We start from the raw sequence: 22374 nt of genomic DNA on the forward strand, positions 1-22374 counted from the left end.
CTCCTGCATTTTCCCCAAATGAATCACTTTCTTCCTAGTTTTCTCATGTAGATGCAATGGAAGCAGCGTTCAAATGACATTCCAGGTTTTCAGATTGTCCAGCAAGTTGAAAGTGTACATGAGTGTTGTTTGCTAATCTAGGTCCATGCACAGCCTGTTCCCTGGTACAAAATGCTGCCAGTTGGTTGGAACGTAGGGACATATGGAAGAACTGGTGCTTTTGGTCCTAAGAGAAGCAGCAGGAAGGAAGACAGCTGTGTCAGCAAACCTCCTGGGCAGGGAGCCATTCATGCACTGTCTGTGTGTGAAGTATGGGAAGATGTTGACTGTCCTGAAGGATGGAGACAAAAAAGGACAGTGGCGCTGACATACACTGGGGCTGAGGAGGAACTGGGCAAGCAGTTTGTATTGGTGAGCATTGGGAACACATGGCAGAACAGGTTTGTTCAGAAGAATTTTGGGGAGCAACAACAGTTTTTCTATATTCAAGGAGCTTCTTAGCTTCTTAGACTTTTTTTATGGCACCAGACTAACAACAATATCACTCCCTGCTATCCTTCAGAAAGACAGTATTTTCTTTTTCTGGAGGCTGTCATTTCTCAGCCTGTGTGTTACTGGAGGCTCAGACAGGTCTGGTGCACTTTGTCACTGTCCCAGAGCAGCATCCAACCCATCACAGGGATGCGCTGGACCTACCTTGGCTTCCCTTCATGGTGCTGAGATGGATGTCACAGACCCTCTTGGTGATGAGCGTCCCATCTAAGTAAGAGGCTTACCACAGCTGAAGTTCCCTGGTGATGTCCTGCCCCCTCTGCTTTCCAAGTCTACTGGCAAGTAAGAAGAGCGTTAACACCAGTGGATAGCATTTTACTCTGAGACATTAACTAACTTTCAGGCAATGGCATCAGATCTGAGCTGATTTATCCAGGCATTGCCAGAAGAGCAGATGACAAAACTGTGCTTATGTCTCCAAGACGCCAATTCCAGTTTGTCTGCTGAAGTTACTGCTGCTATGTTATTTTACAGCTTTTGAGATTTTTGCCCAAGTGTTTGTCATATGTTTTTGTTGAGTTACTATGGATTTTTTAATTGTCTGAGTTTGTTTTCTTTTGTCTGGTTTTGCAGACAATTCCCAGTGTTCAGGATGCTTTCACGTAAACACCAGGTTTACCTGCAGGATGTCCCCTGATAAACTTGACTGTCAGTTATACAAGCTCACATTTTTCACAAGCTGGCCAGACTTCTTGAAGCAGACTAAAGTATGTTGCATTAATGTATGGGAAGAGACTTAATCTACTTTTATATCCATTTTCAATAAAACGTGATTTTCTCCAAAAGACCTGCCTACAACCTTTGTCTCCCAACTTGAAATATATTTCTGAAAGTAATAAAATCTTCCATTACACCAGCAGAGTAGATATTAAATTTTATTTCTCTAAGTATCAGAACTTCCCATCCCTCGAGGGATGTCTTCTGTGTATCTTTGCAAACTTGATAAATGAAGTACAATGAATCCAACTGATGTCCCACCTTCAGAGCAGAGTTGTTATAAAACAGGGGGAAAAGAATGTTCCTACAGTAAATGCAATCAGAAAAAAAATCTCCTTGTGTTCTTAGCATACTCAGAAATTTCTGGCAAAAATTATGACAAAGTATTTTACTCCTGTATGTGCACATAACAGTAAGGGCAGCTTGTTGTATGCTTCACTCGTTTAGAGAAATGATCCCTGTGATGGATGACAGAACTATGTAAAAAATAACAGAGCCTGGTGATAAATTAATTGTGCAGCTTTGACCTATTGTCTTTCTAACACTCCATCTCCTTGAGACTTTCTCATTTCAGGGGTCCTGAAACGGTCTTGGCCAGAAATGCCGGCGATCATGTCCCGCAGGAGCTGTGTCACTGCTGTGTTACTGCTCACTCCCACTCACCAGCACTGTAACAAACAGAAACGGTGTTGTGGAAAGGTGGTTGGTCTTCATTACCTCATGGACAGATGTGACCCTCTGCAAGCAAGTGCTGTGGTTACCCCAGAGGTCTGGGCTGGGCTGGCATTGGCCACTCTTTCACTTACTCCTTATGCGGAGAGAACACGAATAACATTCAAGCATTATAATTATGAGGCCGTGGGCCAGTTTGGTCAGTTAACTTACATGCTGCCCTTTTGCTTTAGCTGGCAGGGGAGGAGGAAGTCTGAGCAGCGACCTCCTCATCTGACCCACCTCCCACACCGTGACCACTGCTGGAGACAAGAGCACAGAGACGTACCTCCTTCCCCTGAAATATAAACCTACCAAACATCTGCGGCAATTAAAACCGCAGTCCAGAGAGGAAGAGAGCCCCTTAATTTTTTGCAAGTTGAACGAGATAGATGGAAGCGATGGTGTCTTTCAGGGTTCAAGAGAGACATGGGCAAACTACCTGTCTCGGCACAAGCTGCTTGCTGGCTGCAGGGACTTAGGCAGAGGATTGGCCGCCAGATGAATATCACAGTTCAGTACTGATCACTAGTCTGTTATTTTCTTTCCCTGTTTTGTTATCCTATTGTAGCTCTTGTCTGCTAGCTGTTTCCGTAACCAGTTAAAATTTTCATGGTCGCTCCCCTCTCCAGGTGTTTGGTGTGGTGACGGCAGGCAAGGAGGGCACGGGCTGTAACAGAAGCCTGTCCTTGAATCCTGCAATGCAGATTTCTTCTAACCAGGCTGCCCTGCTCAACAGGAATCTTGAAAAAAATCTTGTAGGAAATGGATGCGGCTGCTGTCAAAGACAAGATTTCAGAAGGGATGTTCAGTCCCTCTTTAAAATAACCTTAGACCAAATTGCATCTTCCTTGGACAATGCTTCCATCCAGCTATGGCAGCAACCTAGGTACAACGGGGCTCTGATGCCCTCTGAGTATATCTAATTCTCCCCCCCACTTTGTCAGAAGCAAAATGGAAAATGCTCTTGATGTTGAATAAGCTACTGTGATATACAGGCACCTGATCTGTGTAGTAGTCAGTCTGATGATCAGACACATTCCTGGAAGAAGGCTTCCAGATATCTGGGGTATCTTGTCCCAAATCTGCAGCCACCCAGGCTGGCTGTTGTTGAAAGTAGGATACGAGACTGAATAGACCCTGGGTTTTATCTTTTGCTCTTAAAAACCCACTACCTTCTTGAAATCCACCCTGCCCACCTCCTCCTGCCAAGCTCCAACCTGCACAACAGATCCTGCTTCCTAGCAGCAAGCCAGGGCTGGCACAGCATTCATGTCTGCTGGAAATGGCAGTTTCATTATTCCTAAAACTGAATTGCTGAACTGGAAATAGAAGTGCTTGGCACAGAAAGATGCATAGCAGATATCACAGACCAAGCCAAGGAGTTTGGGGATACCTCATACCTACTAAGAGGTATAGCCAGAAAAAAAGCCACCCGTTTCCCTCTAAAATGTCCCTCTGTGTGCAGGTAACAAGGACATGCAGCCTGAATTATGATAGTAGCTGGAAATTTTTTAAAATCCGTTTGCAGGTCACATCTAGCAGGCAGGCAGGCTGTCATCAGCTCTGATTTTGCCATTTCATTTCCACTCGCTCTCATTCATGTGGAAAGATCCTGGAGCGCCCTGGGCTGTGATCTGCTCAGTTCTATTTTTGGCTGTCTCCTTTCTGAAGGAAGGTGATTTCTCACATGCGGTTGTTTTCCAATTATCACTTGTTGAGACATACCTCCTGGTTATATTACAAAGAGAATCAGGGGGCAAGTACATATTTACAAGCCTTTATTCTAAGGCACAGGAATACCTTATTGATTTGATTTGAGCTTCGAATTGAAACTGTGGGGACTCTCGGGAATCACGTTTCTTCCGGCTGAGATGACCCAGCCTCGTACCCTTCCACGGGAGGTACAGAAAATTAAGGATCATCTAATTTACTTGTGTGTGTATGTGAATAGAGTGAGGGTGGTTCATTGTACAAGACTTAAAATAACCGAGTGTTCCCTAAAACACGCTGTAGTGTTCCCATTGTATTTGACAGCAAGCAGGCTTCTTTCCAGTTCCTGTTTGCCCACTGCACACCAAGCTGTGACCCAGCTGCTTCCTTCGTTTTAAAAGCTTAATCTTTTTGGTGTATAATATTAGTTTGTAAACCACTTTATCAGGAAATCGTGGATTTGTGAAGGGATGAGGGAGTGAGCTAGCAGCGCTGTGGCCTTTCTCTTTGCTCTACCCCGCTCGCAAGATGCACAGGATTACCTTTGAGCTCTCTCAGCAGCGCAGGTTTGAAAACTGGAAAAAGCATGACGGCAAATGAAATATTTCCATTAGCGGGAAGCAGATGGACTCGTTCTGTGTTACAATAACATATCAAGTACCAGAAAGCAAAACCCTTGGGGCTGCCATGCCGGCTTCTGACAAACCATGCCATGGGCTGTTCAAGGCCACCTTCCCTCCCCATGGGAAGGCCACCTTCCGTCCCAGCAGAGTCCCAGGGCAGGGTCCAGGAGTCCCTGGTCCATCCCGGCCACAACAAGACCAGCAGGGCCTTGCTTGGAGCAGTCTTGTCATCAGTGAAGGCTCCCTTCTGTGTGAACGTGCAGGACCAGCTCGGTGGAACCTCCAGGCACTGGTTTTCCTCCATTCTGTGAGCTCCCAGAAGTGGCAAAAGTCCTGGTGAGATCTGCTGAGAAGAGAGGATCTGTTTTGTTGACGCTGTGGATGTTTCATGGCTCATAACCTTTGACTTTTTTTGGCAGCCACTTTTTCCTTTGCACCACTGTGGTCAGCAGCTGTCTTTTCTCTTGAAACTTGAACGAATTCAATGTTTTTCTGCAGTTTCTGTTACTTTGGTGAGCAATTTATCCCAGGGTCTTTACACAAGCTGTTTTCCTCTTCCAGCTGTTTGCGCACATCTGATGGAATCATTTCATTAGAGCAGCTTCAAGCTCATTGTAGTCAATGCCCTGGTTTCTTTTACAAGTCATTGAGATGCAGTTCATTTTCTTGCTTGTAGTTTTGGAGATTGAAATTAAGCTGCACCAACATTTTGGTAATTTCTGGTTGTTTCTTACCCATTTTTTCATTTATAGAATTCCTACTTTTTCTAGGCAAACAATACACCTATTATCCCCTTCTTTCTACGCGTTGTTCGATTCAGAAAATCAAATCTGAGAACCAACTCCTAGAGCTTTTCATCTCGAAACGCATGTATTCAGCCTATGGTGAGTTGTTTTGGCTCCGGTTCAGGCAAACAAGAGTACCAGATGTAAATATGATACTTGTAGGGCCAGGGACGCTGAAGGAGAAAACCAGCATCTTCCTGGGGGTGCCAGAAGGATGCACACAGGAAGTGTAGGAGCTCCCTGCTTCAGATATGAGGTCGACAGGCCTGGACTGTGCAGCCTTACTCTGTATCTCCGGTGCTGGGGATTTCTGTGAGCCACAGCTGACAGAAAGAGTGCTGAGAAAGAACGAAAAGGTATGATCATGCTGCAAAAAGCACGGGCAACGAGTGGAGAGGTTCAGTAATAGCACCAGATAGCCAGAATGGAAAATGCCCTAAAAACGTATGATTACTCTGCACAGAGGCTTGCAGTTGAAATTTCAATGCAGTAAGTGGACTATTTCCTTATCAAACCTGACAGAAGGCAGAGCGGACTGTAAGGTACCATACAAGTATGAACTATGACCATTATTTAAAGCCATCCTACTGAATAGTCTGACCCCTGGAAATCCATCTACCAGTGAGAACAGTCATTTTGTCCAAATCATATTTCTGAACCTTTCCTACCTGTCAGTAGTTAAGTTAGAAATAATTACGTGATTCAATAGCGTGTTTCTGGAGAAATAAGTAGTATGAAAAACCAGGTCCTTTTCCTCTGTTCAGCTTTGTTTTCCATGCTCCCTTCTGTTCCAGTATCACTCTCCATGTATTATATGAGGGATTCATACCAAGCTGAAGGAAGAATCAAGTGGCCTGGAAAGACCTTATTCTAATTTACACGTGCACTTGGGCTTCTGACCCACGGAGCAGTCTGATAGAACAAACTGTTGTGGTGGATTTTATTGAAATGGATTTTATTGAAAAGAATAAGCAAGGGAGTTTACTCTTAAGGCATTAGGGGTTAATCTGTTACAATTTTGCTAAGTTAATTAAAAATGGAACAATCTCGTGATTGCATCAGGGTTCCTATTAAGACTAAATCAATAAACCAATGGGTTCAAATCACAGAATTGCTAAATTAATGCAGTGAGTAATAAAACTGGAGTCTGAGGTTGGCAATGGAAGGAATTACTTTGTATTAGTCCTGTTTCAAGCTCTCGTGAGAGCAAGGGACAGAGTTTAAGGAAAAGCCAGCTTCCTTTCTGTCTGAGGCTGCAGGCTGTAGTCTCACCAGTGCATGAAATTATTTAGACAGGGAAGAATCATTTTGGTTTTAGGCCCATGCCAAGGAGTCGTTGTAATCCCATCCTGTTTCATTTTGAGGAAATGCAATTTAGAGAGTTCTCAGCGGTTCCTCTTTAACATGGCCCCTTCGTGCTCGGCTGCTGCCAGCGGTTACGGGTTAACTGTTCTCTCCGAATACCACAAAAGCTAGAAACTCCCCAGAGAAGAAAAAAGACTCCTTCCATGAGGTGCAAAAGAAATGATACAAAGGGGATCCTGCTGTCCCCAGACCAACTTCCCCCTCCCCAAGAACTTGTTCCCATCAGCAAATGGCCAGGCAGTGCTCTTCTGACCTGTCTGACCTGGGGAGAGGCTATTCCACTATTCCACAAGACACTTCTCTTTTTAATATATCCACAACTCTGAATTTGTTATTCCAGTATAAAATGTCCATCAGATTGTTTGGAGCACACCAAAAGCCCCTTGTGTACGTGTCACGGTGCATCCTCCCGCCAGACCTTCTGGACTAAGTGCCCCTACATGGACTGTCCTCCCTGCCCACTAATCCACCAAAGAAGTGGCAAGACGTCAGAACAGTTTGGAATCATTATTTTATTGCTTGCTTTATTTAAAATGCCTTTAAAATTCAGGCTGTCTTATTTATCAGAAGCGAGACCTCAGCCTCCTTGCTGTGGCTGCAGCTTTCTTGCTGCCCTGCCTTTATCCAGGCAATGTCAACGGAACACACTCTGTAAAGCTAAATGCTATGCTATTTTCCAAACATTTCATGCATTTGCTTCTCAAGACAGAGTACAGCAAGGAAACCAGTGAGCTTTTATTTGTGGAGATTTAGTTCAGGCTTCACTGGTGAAGTTTCGAGAGCCACATGCCTGAAAATCCTGACAGAAAACTTGTAGGATTTTTAGTACTGGTTTTACAGCTGATTTGTAAACTTTTGAGTTTCTAACTCTCACTCAGGTGAATGCCTTTAAAAATCAGGTGTAATGCCTAATGAGTGGGTGCTCTGAGCAAGCGAAAAATTGTCCTATTCATTTCCCTATGCTTAAAAAAACCCCTGGTACTAAGCACTCTACTGTGCAAAGCATCCTGATAGGTATCTTTTCCTATATTTATCCATTTGGTGTATTGCTTCAGTTAAGAGGGTGACCATCAGATGAACTCACTCTTTAAAAGATTATTAGGGCATTATGATAAACAGAAGACAAGGAAACCAAAATGCTGTAATTTTTACCCCTTGCACGTAAACTGGGAAAGTTATTTCTGCCTTTGTTTCCTATAATGCAGGGTAGGGAACCGTGCCGCTCCTTAGCCAAGGTCCATCAGCACAGGCACAGGCTATTACACGAGAGAGAGGGTCAAATCTTTCTTAGTCAGGGTGGCTCCACACCTGATGTAGTACCATCAATAATCAATATAATTCCCGCCCTGGTGCAGGGAAGTCCTGTGTGGTCGCTGATTACACCAAACAGGCAGAAGGGCCAAGTGATTTCTTCCAGCTGAAATCGCTTTTATGGTGTAAAGATGGGGAGTTCAGCCTGCTGAGCATAAATACATCACACCTGGCAGGGCAGTTGGGGTTGTGCCACCACTGGGTAACTCTAGAGAGGCAGGGATATCCATCCCTGCCACAGGCTTCTACAGGACGAGTGAAAAATACACAGACAGACTAGTGTGCTTTACTGGACTTGACATATTTTCAACAAATTAGAAAAAATCCATGGTAAATTCATTAAGACTTTTCCATGGGGGTCTCCAACCAGTGTCCCACAGCTGGAATTTAAAGGTCCTGAGACAAGATGTAAAAGTTTTCCCCTTGGATCAGGCCCAGAGAACACACTGGGAAGATAAATGCACACTTCTCATCTTCTTTCTTTCTCTGTAAAACACTTAGGCTTAGATCTTCCCTGGAGATTAACTGGCACGGTTTCGCTCATTGCAGCAGAGCTGTAATAATTTGTGAAGGGTCTATGCATTTTAAATCACATCAGTGATGGCAGAGAGAGAGGGAATATCGCAAACCGTGATCCCTTCTGAATGACCGCATCCCCTCCAGCTCCTGGTCCCCACCGGGCTGCTCTCCCCGTCTCCTCTTCTAAAGCCAGGCTCGGCGGGGGTTTTCTCACCCACCGGCACCCCGCTTCTGACCCGGGGACAAGAAGCGCCTGAAGGAGCCTCCGCGGGCTTTGGGGTTTCCATTTAGCGGCCCTCTGAAGTAATTAATAGAGAGGGCCGCAGGCTGATTCTGCAGAGCCCATTAATCACTTCGGCGGAGACGGAGGGACTGTTTGTACAGAGTCTGCAGAGATCAGCGCCCTGGCTCTGGCGTTTGTCACGTTGCATTACAAATGGTGTTTTAGTGAGCTCCTCAGCTCCCGGCGGGCCACAACCTGTCTGAGGCAAAGTCAAATATTGTTGAGCGGCAGAGGTTTCCCAAGAAGGGGCTTATCTGCTCCGAATTGCTTGATTGTATAAATAGGACTTCGATATGAGATACAAATGCAATTAATTCCTCAAGGGTTACATTTGATAATGGCACGGAAATTAATCTTCAGTCGCAGAAATAACACTGGCTGTTTCACAGAGTTTAAGTAAAAGCCTGTAGAGATACTCACTATCCCACCAAAAATATTGTTTTATTTTCCCATTTAAAAGAATTATATCATTATTCTTGTAACCTACTGAGATTTCTTGTTTGAAAATGTTTTAACAGGGACTAATTCATTAGTAATTGAAGGAAAGGGCACCGCTGCCACAAAACAGCCGCGTCGCAAGCACTGTCCTGCACGAGCAGGGGGCTGAGCCAAAGTTCCCAGATTTCAGGTCCGCTCTCCCAGCCATAACCCAGCAGAAGGATGAACCGAGATTGAGTTTTACGAAGTCATTTAACGTGCCTAAGTATGCCAGTGTGAGTTAGTTGCCTAACACCATTGAGGAGCTCATTCTAGATGACATAATGGGTCGTTTTCCCGGGGATAACTGGGAAACTCTCATGGTGTTCTACATGGAGATGCTGTTCACAAACGCGTTCCTGGAAAGGTTTACCAGCAAGACAGTCAGATAAGAACAGTCATAAAGCCAAGGGCATTAGTGAAGAGTAAAAGTTTTCAGGACTATACTATACATTTTTCAGCTGTTCTTTCTGCTCTCAACTGCAGACCAGAATTTCCAGTTTTGAGCTTTTACTTAGAGTAAACTTAGTAACTTAGATATACTTAAACCTAGTAACTATTAGTGTTACTGATTCCTTTTTTAGGTTAGGTTGTCTTTTCTGGGCCCAAAGTACCTATACATAATGAATGCATCCAGCGCCCTCCCCAAACTCGTGTTCTCCATCTGGGAAGTGGCAGCTCAGTTCAGTTGACTGTCCATACACCTCGTATGCCCATGCAGAAGACCTATGCACCTAAATGTCACAGGTTTTTCTGTGGTTTTCACAGAGGAGAGAACCTGCAAGGGGATGGAGGTGTGAGAGGAGAAGAGTGGAAAAGAGATGTAAAGGCTGGTGGTATCTGGCTTTGACGCAGAGATGCTGATGCAGGGGTACAGCCAAATTGGTTTTCATGTCACTCTCAAATATACCAAACAAGTGATGCTTACCAGTAGGCAGGTGAGTAAGATATGAAGAGAAATGTGTTCAGGGATTGGGACACACAGTTGTGGCCCAATCATGGAAAAAAATGCTGAGAAAACCTTCAGGGGAAAAAAAATAGTGAAAGCAGGGCATTGGTCTTCTTCAGCATAATGGTACCAGCTTTGTTCGTGGTGGAGGTAGTTTGTGTATAACAGGAGGATAGCTGAAAATGCCTTAATCAAATGTAGTTTTAAAAAAAGCATACATGAAAGAAAAGTTTTGTTATTTAGAAGCTTGGTGATTATGTATTTTGAGCAATCCTACCACCTGCAGCTTGAGTCAGCTAGCTACTTCAGGGACTTTTGGAAGGCACAAGTGAACAGATGGCATGTTCGTGACACCATCAGGTTGTGGGCAGTGAATATTAGTAAACTGGCAAGTATCCACTAAAAATTATTCCAAAGCAGATAATTAAATAAGTTATAAATAACAATGAAAAAAATTAAAAATATATCTCTATAGTTGAAGGAATGAGGGGAGGAAACAAGATTTTTTCAGATTAATTACACAGCCTTCTTTCTTACTTTTTATTAGTCCATTACACACAGAGACCAATTAAAAATCTAATAAATTAAACATCCTTCAGATATTCTACATAACTGAAGCTAATTGTCTGCCATTTTGATATGGTCAAGCATATGTAATAACAATGTTCTAGTTCTCACTAGCATTAAGAAATCAAGTCCCTCAGAAATCACAAAAGGCCAGATGGATAGATGGAAAAAAGTCCACTGATTGGCACAGAGCAGTGATTTGTATGAATGTCATATCCCCATTTTAATTTTACTAACCTCAGCTCGGAAGCTTGGCAGGTCTGCCTGGGTTCTGATAGCACCGATCTTGGATTTTTTGTGCATATTTCTCTCTGAGTCAAGCTTAACACCAACAGTATTGTTCTTGTTTAGGGCAAAAATAAATCAGTTCTTTTCTACACAATGCAAAAGGAAATACTGAAATTCTGTAATCCTGCAATTCTACTGATGATGCAGAAACCTCATATAGTTTTTTAATATCTGGGTTAATTAATTTAAAAAAATCTAATATAAACAACAAGTCTCATTCTGAAAACTCATTGTGGATATTGAGAGGTGAAGTCTAAAAGTGGGATAGAAATACAGTCACAGGACTTGGGGGAAGATTCTGGCTATGGAAAGGTGGCCATACAGCCATCGAGGACTACAAGAACAGGTAGTTGCCAGGGCATGCAGAGATGCAGTCAGGAAGGCTAAGGCTCGGCTAGAACGGAAATTGGCCAAAGATGTCAAGAGCAACAAGAAAGGGTTCTTCACGTTCTGCAGTAAGCAGAAGCACAGGGAAGACATAGGGCCATTGCTAAACAGAGCAGGCAAACTAGTTACTTCTCAGTGCAAGGCCACTGTCTGTAGTATCTGAAAAGTTGTGGAGATCAGAGGATGTTCCCTGATGACTGGAAGTGGGCAACTGTCATACTCATCTACAAGAAAAGCCCAAAAGAGGACCCAGGAGACTACAGGCCCATTTGTCTTACTTCAATCCCTGGGAAAGTAATGGAACCAGTCCTCCTAGAAAGCATCGCTCACCAAATGAAGCAGGTGGCTGGGAAAAGTCGGCACAGATTTACCAATGGCAAATGATGCCATACTTTCTACAAAAAAATAACACCTTCTCTTGACATGGGAAAGCAGTGGATGTTGTTCATCTGGATGTCAGCAAAATGTTACACACCATTTCTCACAGTCTTCTCCTGGACAAACTGGCGAAGTACAGATTGTGTGGGTGGTCTGTGAGATGGGTAGGGAATGGGCTAAGAGGCTGCACTTAGTGGGTGATGATCAATGGTTTTTACTCAGGCTGGCAGCCTGTCACGAGTGGGATCCCCCAGGGATCAATACAGAGTCCCATGCTGTTCAACATCTTCATAAATGATCTGGATGATGGGATTGAAAGCACCCTTGCCAAGTTTGCTGATGACACCAAAGTAGGTGGTGCGGTGGACACATCAAAAAGGAGAACCATCTTACAGAGAGACCTTGACAAGCTGGAAGAGCAGGTTAACAAGAATTGTATGAAGTTTAACAAAACCAAGTGCAAGGTCCTGTACCTGGGATGACATAACCAAAGAGCCCAGTACAGTCTAAGACCTGTGAGGCTGGGGAGCAGCATTGCTGAAAGGGATCTGGGGTCCTGGTGGACAACAAGCTGACCAAGAGTCAGCAATGTCCCTTGCAGCACTGAAGTCAAATTGGACCCTGGGCTGCACCCGCAGAAGGTTACTAGCAGTGGTAGAGACACTATCATCCCACTCTACTCAGTGCTTGTCAGGCCACACCTGGAGTACTATGTCCAGTTCTGAACACTGCAATTCATGGAAGTTGTGGACAGACTAAGGAGAGTCCAAATAAAGGCCATAAAGATGATTGAAGGTCTGGAGAACCTGTCCTATGAGGGAAGACTGCAGGAGTTAGGTCTTTTCTCCCTGGAGAAGAGAAGGCTCAGGGGAACCTCATCACTGTATTCCACTACTTAAAGGGTGGCTACCAGGACAGAGGACTCCCTCTTCACAAGGAGTCACATGGAGAAGACAAGGGGCAACAGGAACAAGTTGCACTGGCAGAGGTTTCATATCAACATTAGAAAGAAATTTTTTATAGTAAGAACAACCAATCAGTGGAACAACCTCCCCAGGGACACGGTGGAGTCCCCAGCACTTGAGGTTTTCATGATGCAGTTGGACAGGGTGCTAGATAATCTCATCTAGGCTCCTTTTCCCATGAAATGTTGGACCAGATGATCTTTCAAGGTGCCTTCCAATCTGGGCTGCCCTATGATTCTATTCTATTCAAATTATCATTTACATATTAATTTTAGGGTACAAGGTTACAACAATAGTTCTAGCATATGGCTGAGTTTTATTTAGGATTCATTGTGTATTGGGCGAAGACTGGGCTCTTACAACAGTGTCAGCACAGTAGCCAGTTGACTTGTGCATGCTAGAGATCCCAATCTCTGAAGCACTTGGGAACTCAGGGAAATATTTACACCATCATTCCACAGGTGAGAAGCCAAGACACATCCAAGGGCAATGGCATTCAGCTCAGGCACCTGGGGAGCGGGTGGTAAACCAAGAGCTGAATGCAGAGTTCCTGCCCTACGTCTTTCCTCACAAGACTCTTGTCCATGCTCTTCCTTGAAGAACATCCAGCAGAAAGCAGAGACACTCTGGTCTTCTCAGGTGGGCCTGAATAAGTTGAAATCTGCTTTCCTGTTAGGTGCTGTTGTTTGCGATGCAGAAGACACTTCAGTCTGGAAAAGAGATGAATGAGGGGAAATAACACAGAGGTCTCTGCAGTCCCGAGTGGCTGCATAGGAAGGGTGACTAAGAAATGACCGTTTAATGCTTCACCCATTACAAGGGCTAGCTGGTAGGCAGCACATTCAAAACAGACACGTGAAAGTATTTTTCATAAGATGAGTTCAAGCTGTGCAACTCCTTACCACAGAAAATTAGAGGCTTAAAGTTTACGCAGTCTCAAGGAAAGACTGGAGAAATTAGTGAAACAGAAAGTCATTGTGTGCTGTTAAAAACAAAATATTTTTCCTGGGTTAGGAACTCCCTAACAAATTATCAGAAAGTTGGAAAGTAATCTGGGGAAGTACCAAAAAAATGTTTTGTCTATTTTCATCCTATTCCTGAGGAATAACTTTCAGCCACTATTGGAAGTGTGATGCTGGGCTAGACAGATTTTTGGACCATCCCAGAACAGCCCTGCTTGTATTCTTGGGAGCTGACAAAGAGGTCAGGGGTGGAAAGAAGGAGCCAGGAATTCTAGAAAACTGCTCTCTCCATTTTTTCTGAAAACCTGCCTGTCAAAATGGATGCCAATTCACAAAGTGAAAAATTTCCTCAGTGTTTCTCCAAGACACTCTGAAAGAGTAACCGCCCTGAAAAGTCAAATCAGTAGCATCTTTGGCCCCACAGGAAAGAACATGGCAGAAAGATCATTCTGGATCAACTAGAAGTCAAGACTACAACAAGAAACTTTGAGGTCCCCTACTGAGTTCCTGGAAGGAGATTAGACTTAAGAAAACCCATACCATGTGTTGGGTCATGATTTCCACAGCCAGAAGAGCCTCAGTCTATCCCAGGCTATTGCTGTGAGTACCCTCAGGAGCAATTAATTACATGGATTTACCCTATCAATAATGGCATGGATAAGGTTGCTCCTGGATGTAGTATCTGCGTGCCGGGCAGCAAGCCATGTGCAGTATCAGGCGAGCTCTACAGAAGAAGGATTTGGCTGCAAACCTGCCAGTGCTGCGAAGTGTGCAGTACTGAAAAACCATGAAGACAAGGAGCGTTTGACATCAGGAGACCTACGCTCTGCGGGAACTCTCCGGCTATCAATGCAGGATCTGTGAGCAGGTTAGTCATTCCAGCTCCCTGTTTTGAAAAGGTAGAAACTGCGTCAGAAAGAGCAATGAAGTTTTCTTAAGGGAATTAGAAAGATTTTTTAAAAATTTGTTTATGGTTTATTGTTCTGTTCCCTACTCTCCTCGACCACGAAGCCATTTCTGGTTCGCCTTTCACTGCTGACCAGTTCCCTCCTCCAGTTAACACCCCAACATATGTTTTTCTCTCTTCCTTTGTTTCTTTTAAATCCCAGTGACTAACCTACTGTCTCGTTTCTTCCTCCCAGCTCTCGGCTCTGGGTTTTTTTTGATTGGACCCTTGTTACCAGCTCCGTTGTTTCCCTGTATCCATACACAGAGCACAGCTGCACGCTCTCCCTCTCAGGCGCAGAAGAAATCAGAAAACAAAGTCCCCCCAAGAGAACCCAGCCTGTAACAAGCCGAAGCAACTTTTGCAAAATGACTGCCTCCATGAGCAGGCAGCTGAGCTCTCCGAGACAAATTTGGGACTCAGCGTGCACAGACATAATAATTACCAGAAATACATCACAACCCCCTCTCCCGGCATTAGTTAGGCCATTCCTAAATCATAAGGTGCAGTCTCTCTCTCGCTCCTGACTCTCTGGGTACGAAAACTTTTGCTTTCTGTCATTCTCAGTACACTGCAATCTTTCTCCCTGAAATTGTAAATGATAACACCTGCTGGGGCTCTTATTTCTTCATTCCCCGTATCTCTGGCTGCTCCCTGTGTGAGATATTACACCCACATAGAGGTATGAAATATACAGCAGCTGCTTATGAAACTTCTATATGAAAGATGCAATGAGTATAAATAATGGTATTGTTCCGACGTTCTTCATCTTGTATCTGACAGAACATGTTCAAGAAACTCCAGGAACACTCTAAAGCTGATGGAGAAGTCATTCACACCGTGGCAGTGCAGCTGAAAACAAATGAGCGGGACTGCTCTGGACATCCTATTTTCCTTTCACCGCCAGAATGTATTTATTCTTCAAGTCATGCCATATTCATATTTACTTTAATGATTCATAAACATCCCAGGTTCCAGAAGCTTCTAATTAACTCATCTATTTAGTATCGTTAACAGATGCTCAGGGAGTGATTTATTGGACAATTCCGGATCACATCAACGTACAAACCCAGCCAATTGAACTGGCAGGCACTCTGGGTGAGTATCTTCTTCTGCTGGTGGATGAGACTCTGTCCTGAACTCAGCATTAATGCCCTGCGGACTGGCTGAAGCATTATTGTTTTCTCCTGCTATTACTCTATACATGTAGCATACATTGTACTGTACAATATTCATTATTTACCTCTTTTTTAAAAAAAGTATTAGTGAGATACCACGTAGGATTCGGGGTATATATTTATCCCATCCGAGAAAATAGGAAATCAATAGTTGCAAAGAAGTTTTCATGCAAGCTGCTTTTAATTTACCGCTGGCTTTCTGTAGTTTCAAAACCAGAACAAGTCCCTCCAACACACTGCAGCAAAACGATCCTACACTTTATTAGAAAAGTCACACTGGGGACCCTGTCTATACTAGAGACACGGCCGATCTCCAGACCGTTTATTGATAGATAAGGGGGTGGGACTGGCCCCCGCGGCTTTGGGCAGAACGTGGAGCTGAACACCTGCATCGGCAGAGTTTGAGCTCCGCGGGTGCTCCCGCAGCAGCGTTTTACACAGCGCCGAGGGACGCTACCAGCAACTCGCCTTGCTGAATTATTAGAGGGAGCCCGGCAATCGTTCCTAGCCTGGGCCACCTAAACCTCCACCAAATCCCGGCAGGCAGAGGCAGCGCAGCCGGGGAGCCCCGGCACGGGGCCGCTGGCAGGCAGCCACGCCGGCAGCATGGACTGGCCGTGCCCAGGCTGGGCTCGGTGCTACAGCTGCGCTTGAGTTTACTCATTTCACGGTATAAATATGGCCTGCCAGCTTCGGCCTGGCGGAATTGTTTTACTTGGAAACTAGGGTATGGGGGGTTGTTTTATTTTTTTCAAGTTTCAAAATGGTATAACACCGCGTGGTTTGATTGCCTCTGCTCGTTGCCTGGGCAGGAGCTCTCTTCCAAAACTGAAAGGCAAGTTATTTACCTCGCTGGAGGAGAGCTGCAGACAAATTATACAGCTTTTCTCTGAAGAGCTCACTCTCTTTTCGTTCCACGTCTTCCCAATGGCAACATCATGACTCAGTCTGTGCTAGCAAAATACTAAGGAAACACAGATAAATATTGTTTTAAATTCCTTAAGGTGGGACTCATTAGAGGACCATTAAAATACTCTTTCTTGCAGTAATTATGTTTTTGTCTGTCTCTAGCCTTCAAAAAAGGTATATCTAAGCTTTGCGTTTCAACCGCACTGAAAGGGACTATTGTAAATAATTAGGGTGTGTATTCTGCTCAGTTGTGGTTTTTTTTTTTTTTAAATTGATGTAGTAATATTACTGGATTTTTAATATGCTTTTGACTCAGAATGAGATTTTGAAGATGAACTGCTGTCTACTCCATCCTTTACATACAGCAGCAGTTTCTGTGTGTGGGTTTGGGGAGAGGGAAGAAGTACAAGAGAGATTTAAGGGGGAATGGGAAGCAAAACTACATTAACGTGGCACTGTGCCCCTGTGCTCAAGTTAAGTGAAGAAGGGAACGGGACAGCTTGAGAAAGGTGATACACATTAAATAATTATGCTGCATTAAGGAATTTCTAGGAGTTATTAAATTTCTCCTCAGGACTCACTATTAGAAATCAATGTAGCAACATTACCACAATGAGCTTGACTATTTAAAAGTTTTAATTATGCTTTTGCCTTGAGGGTAACACCCTTTCTTGCTACTTCCATCTCTCGCAGTCAGTTCCCACAGCGCACGCGGTCTCTCGCATGGAACAATAAAGGCACAGTCCACTCCCAACAGCTCTGTTGGGAGTTCAACCTGCGGCTGCAGACAGCAGCGGCGTACTGTGCTGCATGCAGAGAGCACTCCAGTGTACCTCTCCGGTGCTGGCTGGAGGAAACCTCTGCAGATGCTAGGGAACAACCCTGCAGTTTCTGCTAAGCCTGGCCAACTCCCATCACTCAAGGTAGTTTCTCAAACTCCGTAAAACAAATGTCCTTATAATTTGAAAAGCCAACAGAAAGCATCAAACATTATAGCTGTGTATGTACTCCAGGCATGTACACCAAATACTTACTCCAAGAACCTGTGCAGGTAAGGCACATGAGAGAACCACTTTGCAAATGCAGGATACATGGGTTAAAGGGTTGTTTAAAAAACATGGCTTAAACTCATGTAGGTGAAGAAACAGAAAGCTTTGCTTTTAAGAATTACATCTCGGTTTAGTGGAAATGCACAGAGAAAAGTTAAAAATGTGGTAAAAGATGACTGAGAACACTGTTACAGCACACCTATGCTGTACCATGTACTACACTGCATACCCCTGCACACCCCTGCACAATCTCATCTCAGTCACTCACTTCTGCCTCCTAATGCCACCAAACCTGCAAGGTACAGGAAAGAGCTACTAAAGAAAATCAGGTACTTGAAACAATTTTGGCAGGTCCCTCCTCCAACCTGGTTTTATTCTGTTCATAACCTTACAGAACAGCGAAACAATTGCAACAGGGTCTGAGTCCTCTCACCATCACCTGGCTATATTTCAGGACTCCTCCACAGCTGTGCTACACTGTGATGGCATGAGGTGTTATACCACATATATGCCATATATATGTCACAGTGCTATCATTCAGCATTGTCAAGTTGCAGTCTTCCTCTTTAAAAGGGAAGAACAAACTAGACAAACTAGAGGTGCCATTATAACGTCAGGAATATCAGCACAATCACATGCCCTTCAAGATCTTCTTAATAAATCAAGATCATGAACAACAGATGTATCAGTTCACATGGAGTTTACAGAGTAATTTCGCCTGGAGAGGGAATCCGCTCACTCTGCAAAAGAGTTAACTTTTGTATTCAAACTATTCAGATAAATAAGATACTATGCTCTTTTAGGCCAATTCCACATTCTGTAACAGAACAGCTCTCAAAACTAGTTTTAGTAAGAATAGCAACCTAGAAAGAAGTCCAGTATCCCACCAAAACCCGTGTGAAAGCCAAGCAGCATTTATAAAAAATTGCTACTGATCATATGAACTCTCTGGTAGGAATCAAGATGCCGGAGAGAATACTGAAACATAAGCGTTCCTAAATGTTTTGTCACAAACCCAATTACTCAACAACAGAATAAATCACTAGGACAATAACCTGCAAATGTTGAGATGCAGTAATAAGCAGTACCACTTCATAAAAATAAGCTTTAATATCAACAACTTGTTTCCACATGATTGCATATTAATCTTTCTTTTTGCAAAGGTCAAACAATGTTCAAGTCCTGCATTCTTTTCACGGATGGGTTTATTCTTCTTCATTCTTCTGCACTGACTGCACAGCTTCTGCTTTAACCCTGTTTCGCTTTCTTTTTCTTCTTTTCTTCTTTTCAGCAGAAGGCTCCTGACCCTCCTGTGTTTTCTTCTTTTTTTTCTTCAGACAGCTGAGAGGATTGGGGCCGCCTGCCCTTTTACGTTTTCTTCTCTTTTCACCTGCCTGCTTTGCTAGTCCTTCTTTTTGTTTAAGTTGCACAATACTTTGTTTTTGGTGCTCTGGAACAAGCTGATTCGTCTGCAACTTTTGAACAAATGCCAAAGATTTAGGGGAAGGTTTGTCTAGCACCATAGTGTTCTGAATAATAAAGAGGAGAGGAACGCCAGCCTTCCTTTTCACTTTGTTTGCTAAATCCTGGTCCTGTAAAATTAAGTACTTCAGTCAATATTTTGTGATTAAACGATATTTGCATTCAAATACACCTACCTTTAATACAAAGCGATTAAGATGAATTACATTATGAAAAAGATGAGAAAATTAATCTAGCAGATATACATGCCAGTGCCTTTCAGAGCAATTTAAATTTCAATTTCTCTCCTCATGTAAACATACATGCATTTTTTGAAGAAAAAGTCCCAGTTCATTGATAGGTAGTACACCACAAGAAGTAAGATAATTTCTTTTGTAACAAGTCACTTTAAACTCCTTGTATCTTATGTAAGTATACAGAATTTTACTGTAAATTTTACAATTTTAATTTTACAATTAAAATTTTACCCTTTTATACACGGTGTATATAATTTACACATACAGTCCCAATAACAGACTGAAGAAAAAAACCTGCCTTTCTTATTTGTACACAAGTCCTAACTTTATTCTTTAGATAAAACCTCCAAAAGTTCTTAAAACAGAAGTTATATGGTCATTTAACACTTAATTTCACTTTTCAGATGGCTGTGCAAAACAGTTCAGGGCAGGGGATGCACACATAAGCAATATGCAAATTATCATTCATCAGTTGTTTTCTCATACGTCAATAGGTAGTCAATAGGTTTTCTACACTTTCTGCTAACTAAGCAATATTTTTCCAGGGTAAAAGTACCTCTTTGTTCAAGTAAGACAGAAGATTCCCTACTTCATAATTAGCAAAGACTGCCTAAGGCTTTACAATATTAATCCCCACAAGCCATTTAAAAATCTCATAATCAAGGTTATTGTAGGCTTCTTTATCCCTAGGTATCAAATGATCACTTTAAATGAAATGGAGTTATGTTTCCCATGAACATTTACCTGTGTAGCGATAAAGAAGTGATGAGGGTTGCCTTCTTCAATCATGGAAAGTAAACAGGCCGAACCACTCACAGGATCCTTGTGGTGAGAACAGTTTCGAACTTGAAATCTTTGGGCAATTAATTTTGCTCCATACAGTGCTTTCCCAGTGATTCCAGTTCTTTCAGAACACATCTGAAACCCAAAAGCAACAGTGGTTTCTAAATGAGAAAATAACTACACACTTTTTACAACAGCAAAAGGTTAACATGAGTTAACTAGGAATGAGCAACGCGCATTTAGGCTCTGTGGTTTGTAAATGGCAGCCAGTAATCTGCAGGCAGTAGCTCATCTGAAGATGTCAGCAAGACTTCCTCGGTTCCAAACAAGATTAACCAGTGACAACATTAAGGTACATTAAATGAAAATATTTTGTTTCAGTGACGATGCTACATCCTTACATTCATGTTTGGATATCACCTAGCATATGAACTACTACTTAACAAATAAAATTTCTTGAATTAGCACAAACTGACTAATCGCTGCATGCAAGTTAAATTCTACATTAGCATCCATCACAATGCTTCAAACTTGCTATCAGAATCCAACCAACTCAAGCAAAAGAAGAAAAAAAGATGATCCATATGATTAAAAATCTAGACGTTTATGGCTCCACGATGTTCCAACTAGACAATGAAATGCAAATCTAAAATCCTCCTCTTAGCAGCACTCAGAGCAGACGTTCACACAGGACAGCGTAGCAGTCTATGACGATGCTAGCTTGGATACTCAGAAATGAACAGGAGATGAAACCTGACTTTGGCCACTGAGTCTTGCTATTAAATGTGGGCAGTGGTAGGACTGTGTGGCCTTGAAATACAGCTTCAAGGATATGGCAGCACGGTGATTAATCAGAAGAAGTAAGCAGGCCAAAAATCTCCTTGGAACTTCTATTTACTTTACGCTTATCTCCAAAATAACTGCAAGATATTAAATAAAACTATTTTTCTTTCCAGAGAAGGAAGTTCAGCCTTTGAGGACAGTCTTTGTGGAGACTTGAGCCTGTTCATTTTGCAAAGACTCTCAGAGCAAGGCAGCTCATTTCCTCAGGGAAACTCTGGTCATGCCACTGAGGTGCTGCCTCACCAAATTAGCATTCTGACAGCAGAAAAAAAAGAGTCCATTCAGCTGCTCTAAGTGAAAACAGGTCAAGAAGACCAACCGATATTGCTGAAAGAATAAAGCAAGGAGTGACATTTAGACGACTGCAACACAGTTTGGACCAAAGTGATTCCCAACCTTTCACAGCTGATGTCATAACTTGATATTTTCGACTGTTTAAAGTACGGGCCAGTTCTGTACGCTTTGCAAGATGGCTCACTGTTTAATTTTTGTAGCCTAGGGTATACATCTTCCTGATATTTTCAGTACTTGCCTCCATGATGGGCAGTTGGCTACTGCGTCATAGCAGAAATCCAAATGAGGGGGATTTTATCATACGCAATGTACAAAATCAAGAACAAAAGCAACTTAAAGGCAACTGCAAGGCAACGCAGATACGTCGTGTGCACGCCTTACTTCCACGCCTTTGCCTCGCGCATCCTTGCTCTCCCTTGAGAACGGCTTCCCTGGAAACGATCTGTGACCGGCAGGTGGAAACTCCGGACAAGCGGTAACTCCCTCCCTGCCCACGAGATCTGAGCTTGCCCCTGCTGTTCGCACCAGGCCGAGAGTGGGAAGAGGCCCAACCACGCGTCCTTCCCACACTGGGCCCACCCTTCGCCCCACCTCATCCCCCAGGAGTTTCTGCCATCTTCGGAAAGGCAGCTGGAACCGGAAGAAGCTGATAGCCCTCTGCAAGCTAACTGCAGCCCGCAGCGTTACCTCCTCACCACAGCGCCCACACTCGGCTCCACAACCACGCGAGCCCAGAGCCCCACAGCACCCGCCCCACCGCCGGCGTTGGCTGAGGAGGGGCTCAGGGACCGCGGGCGCCACACCCGGCCCGCGCGCATGCGCGCTGCGCAGAAAGCGCGCCGTGGTCTCCAGCCCCGCCGGGCATGCGCATTAGGGCTGCGCGCCCCCCGCCCCCCCCCCCCCCCCCGCCATACCGGGTGGTGCAGAGCTGCGTGGCGCCGTCGAGGTATCCGGGCAGCTGCTCCCGGATCTGGATCTTGTTGCGGAGCGCGGCCTGGCAGAAGGTGCCGTCCAGCAGCACCTGGAAGGGCTCGCGGAACTGGAAGTTGTGCTTGTAGAAGCCCATGTTCTTCTTGGCGTGCTTCTGCCGCGTCACCTTCAT

The 22374-nt window shown here is 43.9% G+C and overlaps 1 protein-coding gene across 1 annotated transcript; it reads right to left on the reverse strand.

Annotated features, from left to right (window-relative positions):
- Positions 1 to 18534: 18534 nt before the first annotated feature.
- Positions 18535 to 22374, reverse strand: UTP23 (UTP23 small subunit processome component; the record flags this gene model as incomplete). Its single annotated transcript, XM_081996937.1, is given in 4 exon segments — positions 18535 to 19226; positions 20097 to 20236; positions 20239 to 20270; positions 22187 to 22374. Coding segments are annotated over 4 exon segments (747 nt in total). The 3' UTR covers positions 18535 to 18839.

The sequence above is a fragment of the Phaethon aethereus genome (assembly GCF_964289735.1).
Source record: "Phaethon aethereus genome assembly, chromosome: 2".
In the NCBI taxonomy this organism is placed as follows: domain Eukaryota; kingdom Metazoa; phylum Chordata; class Aves; order Phaethontiformes; family Phaethontidae; genus Phaethon; species Phaethon aethereus.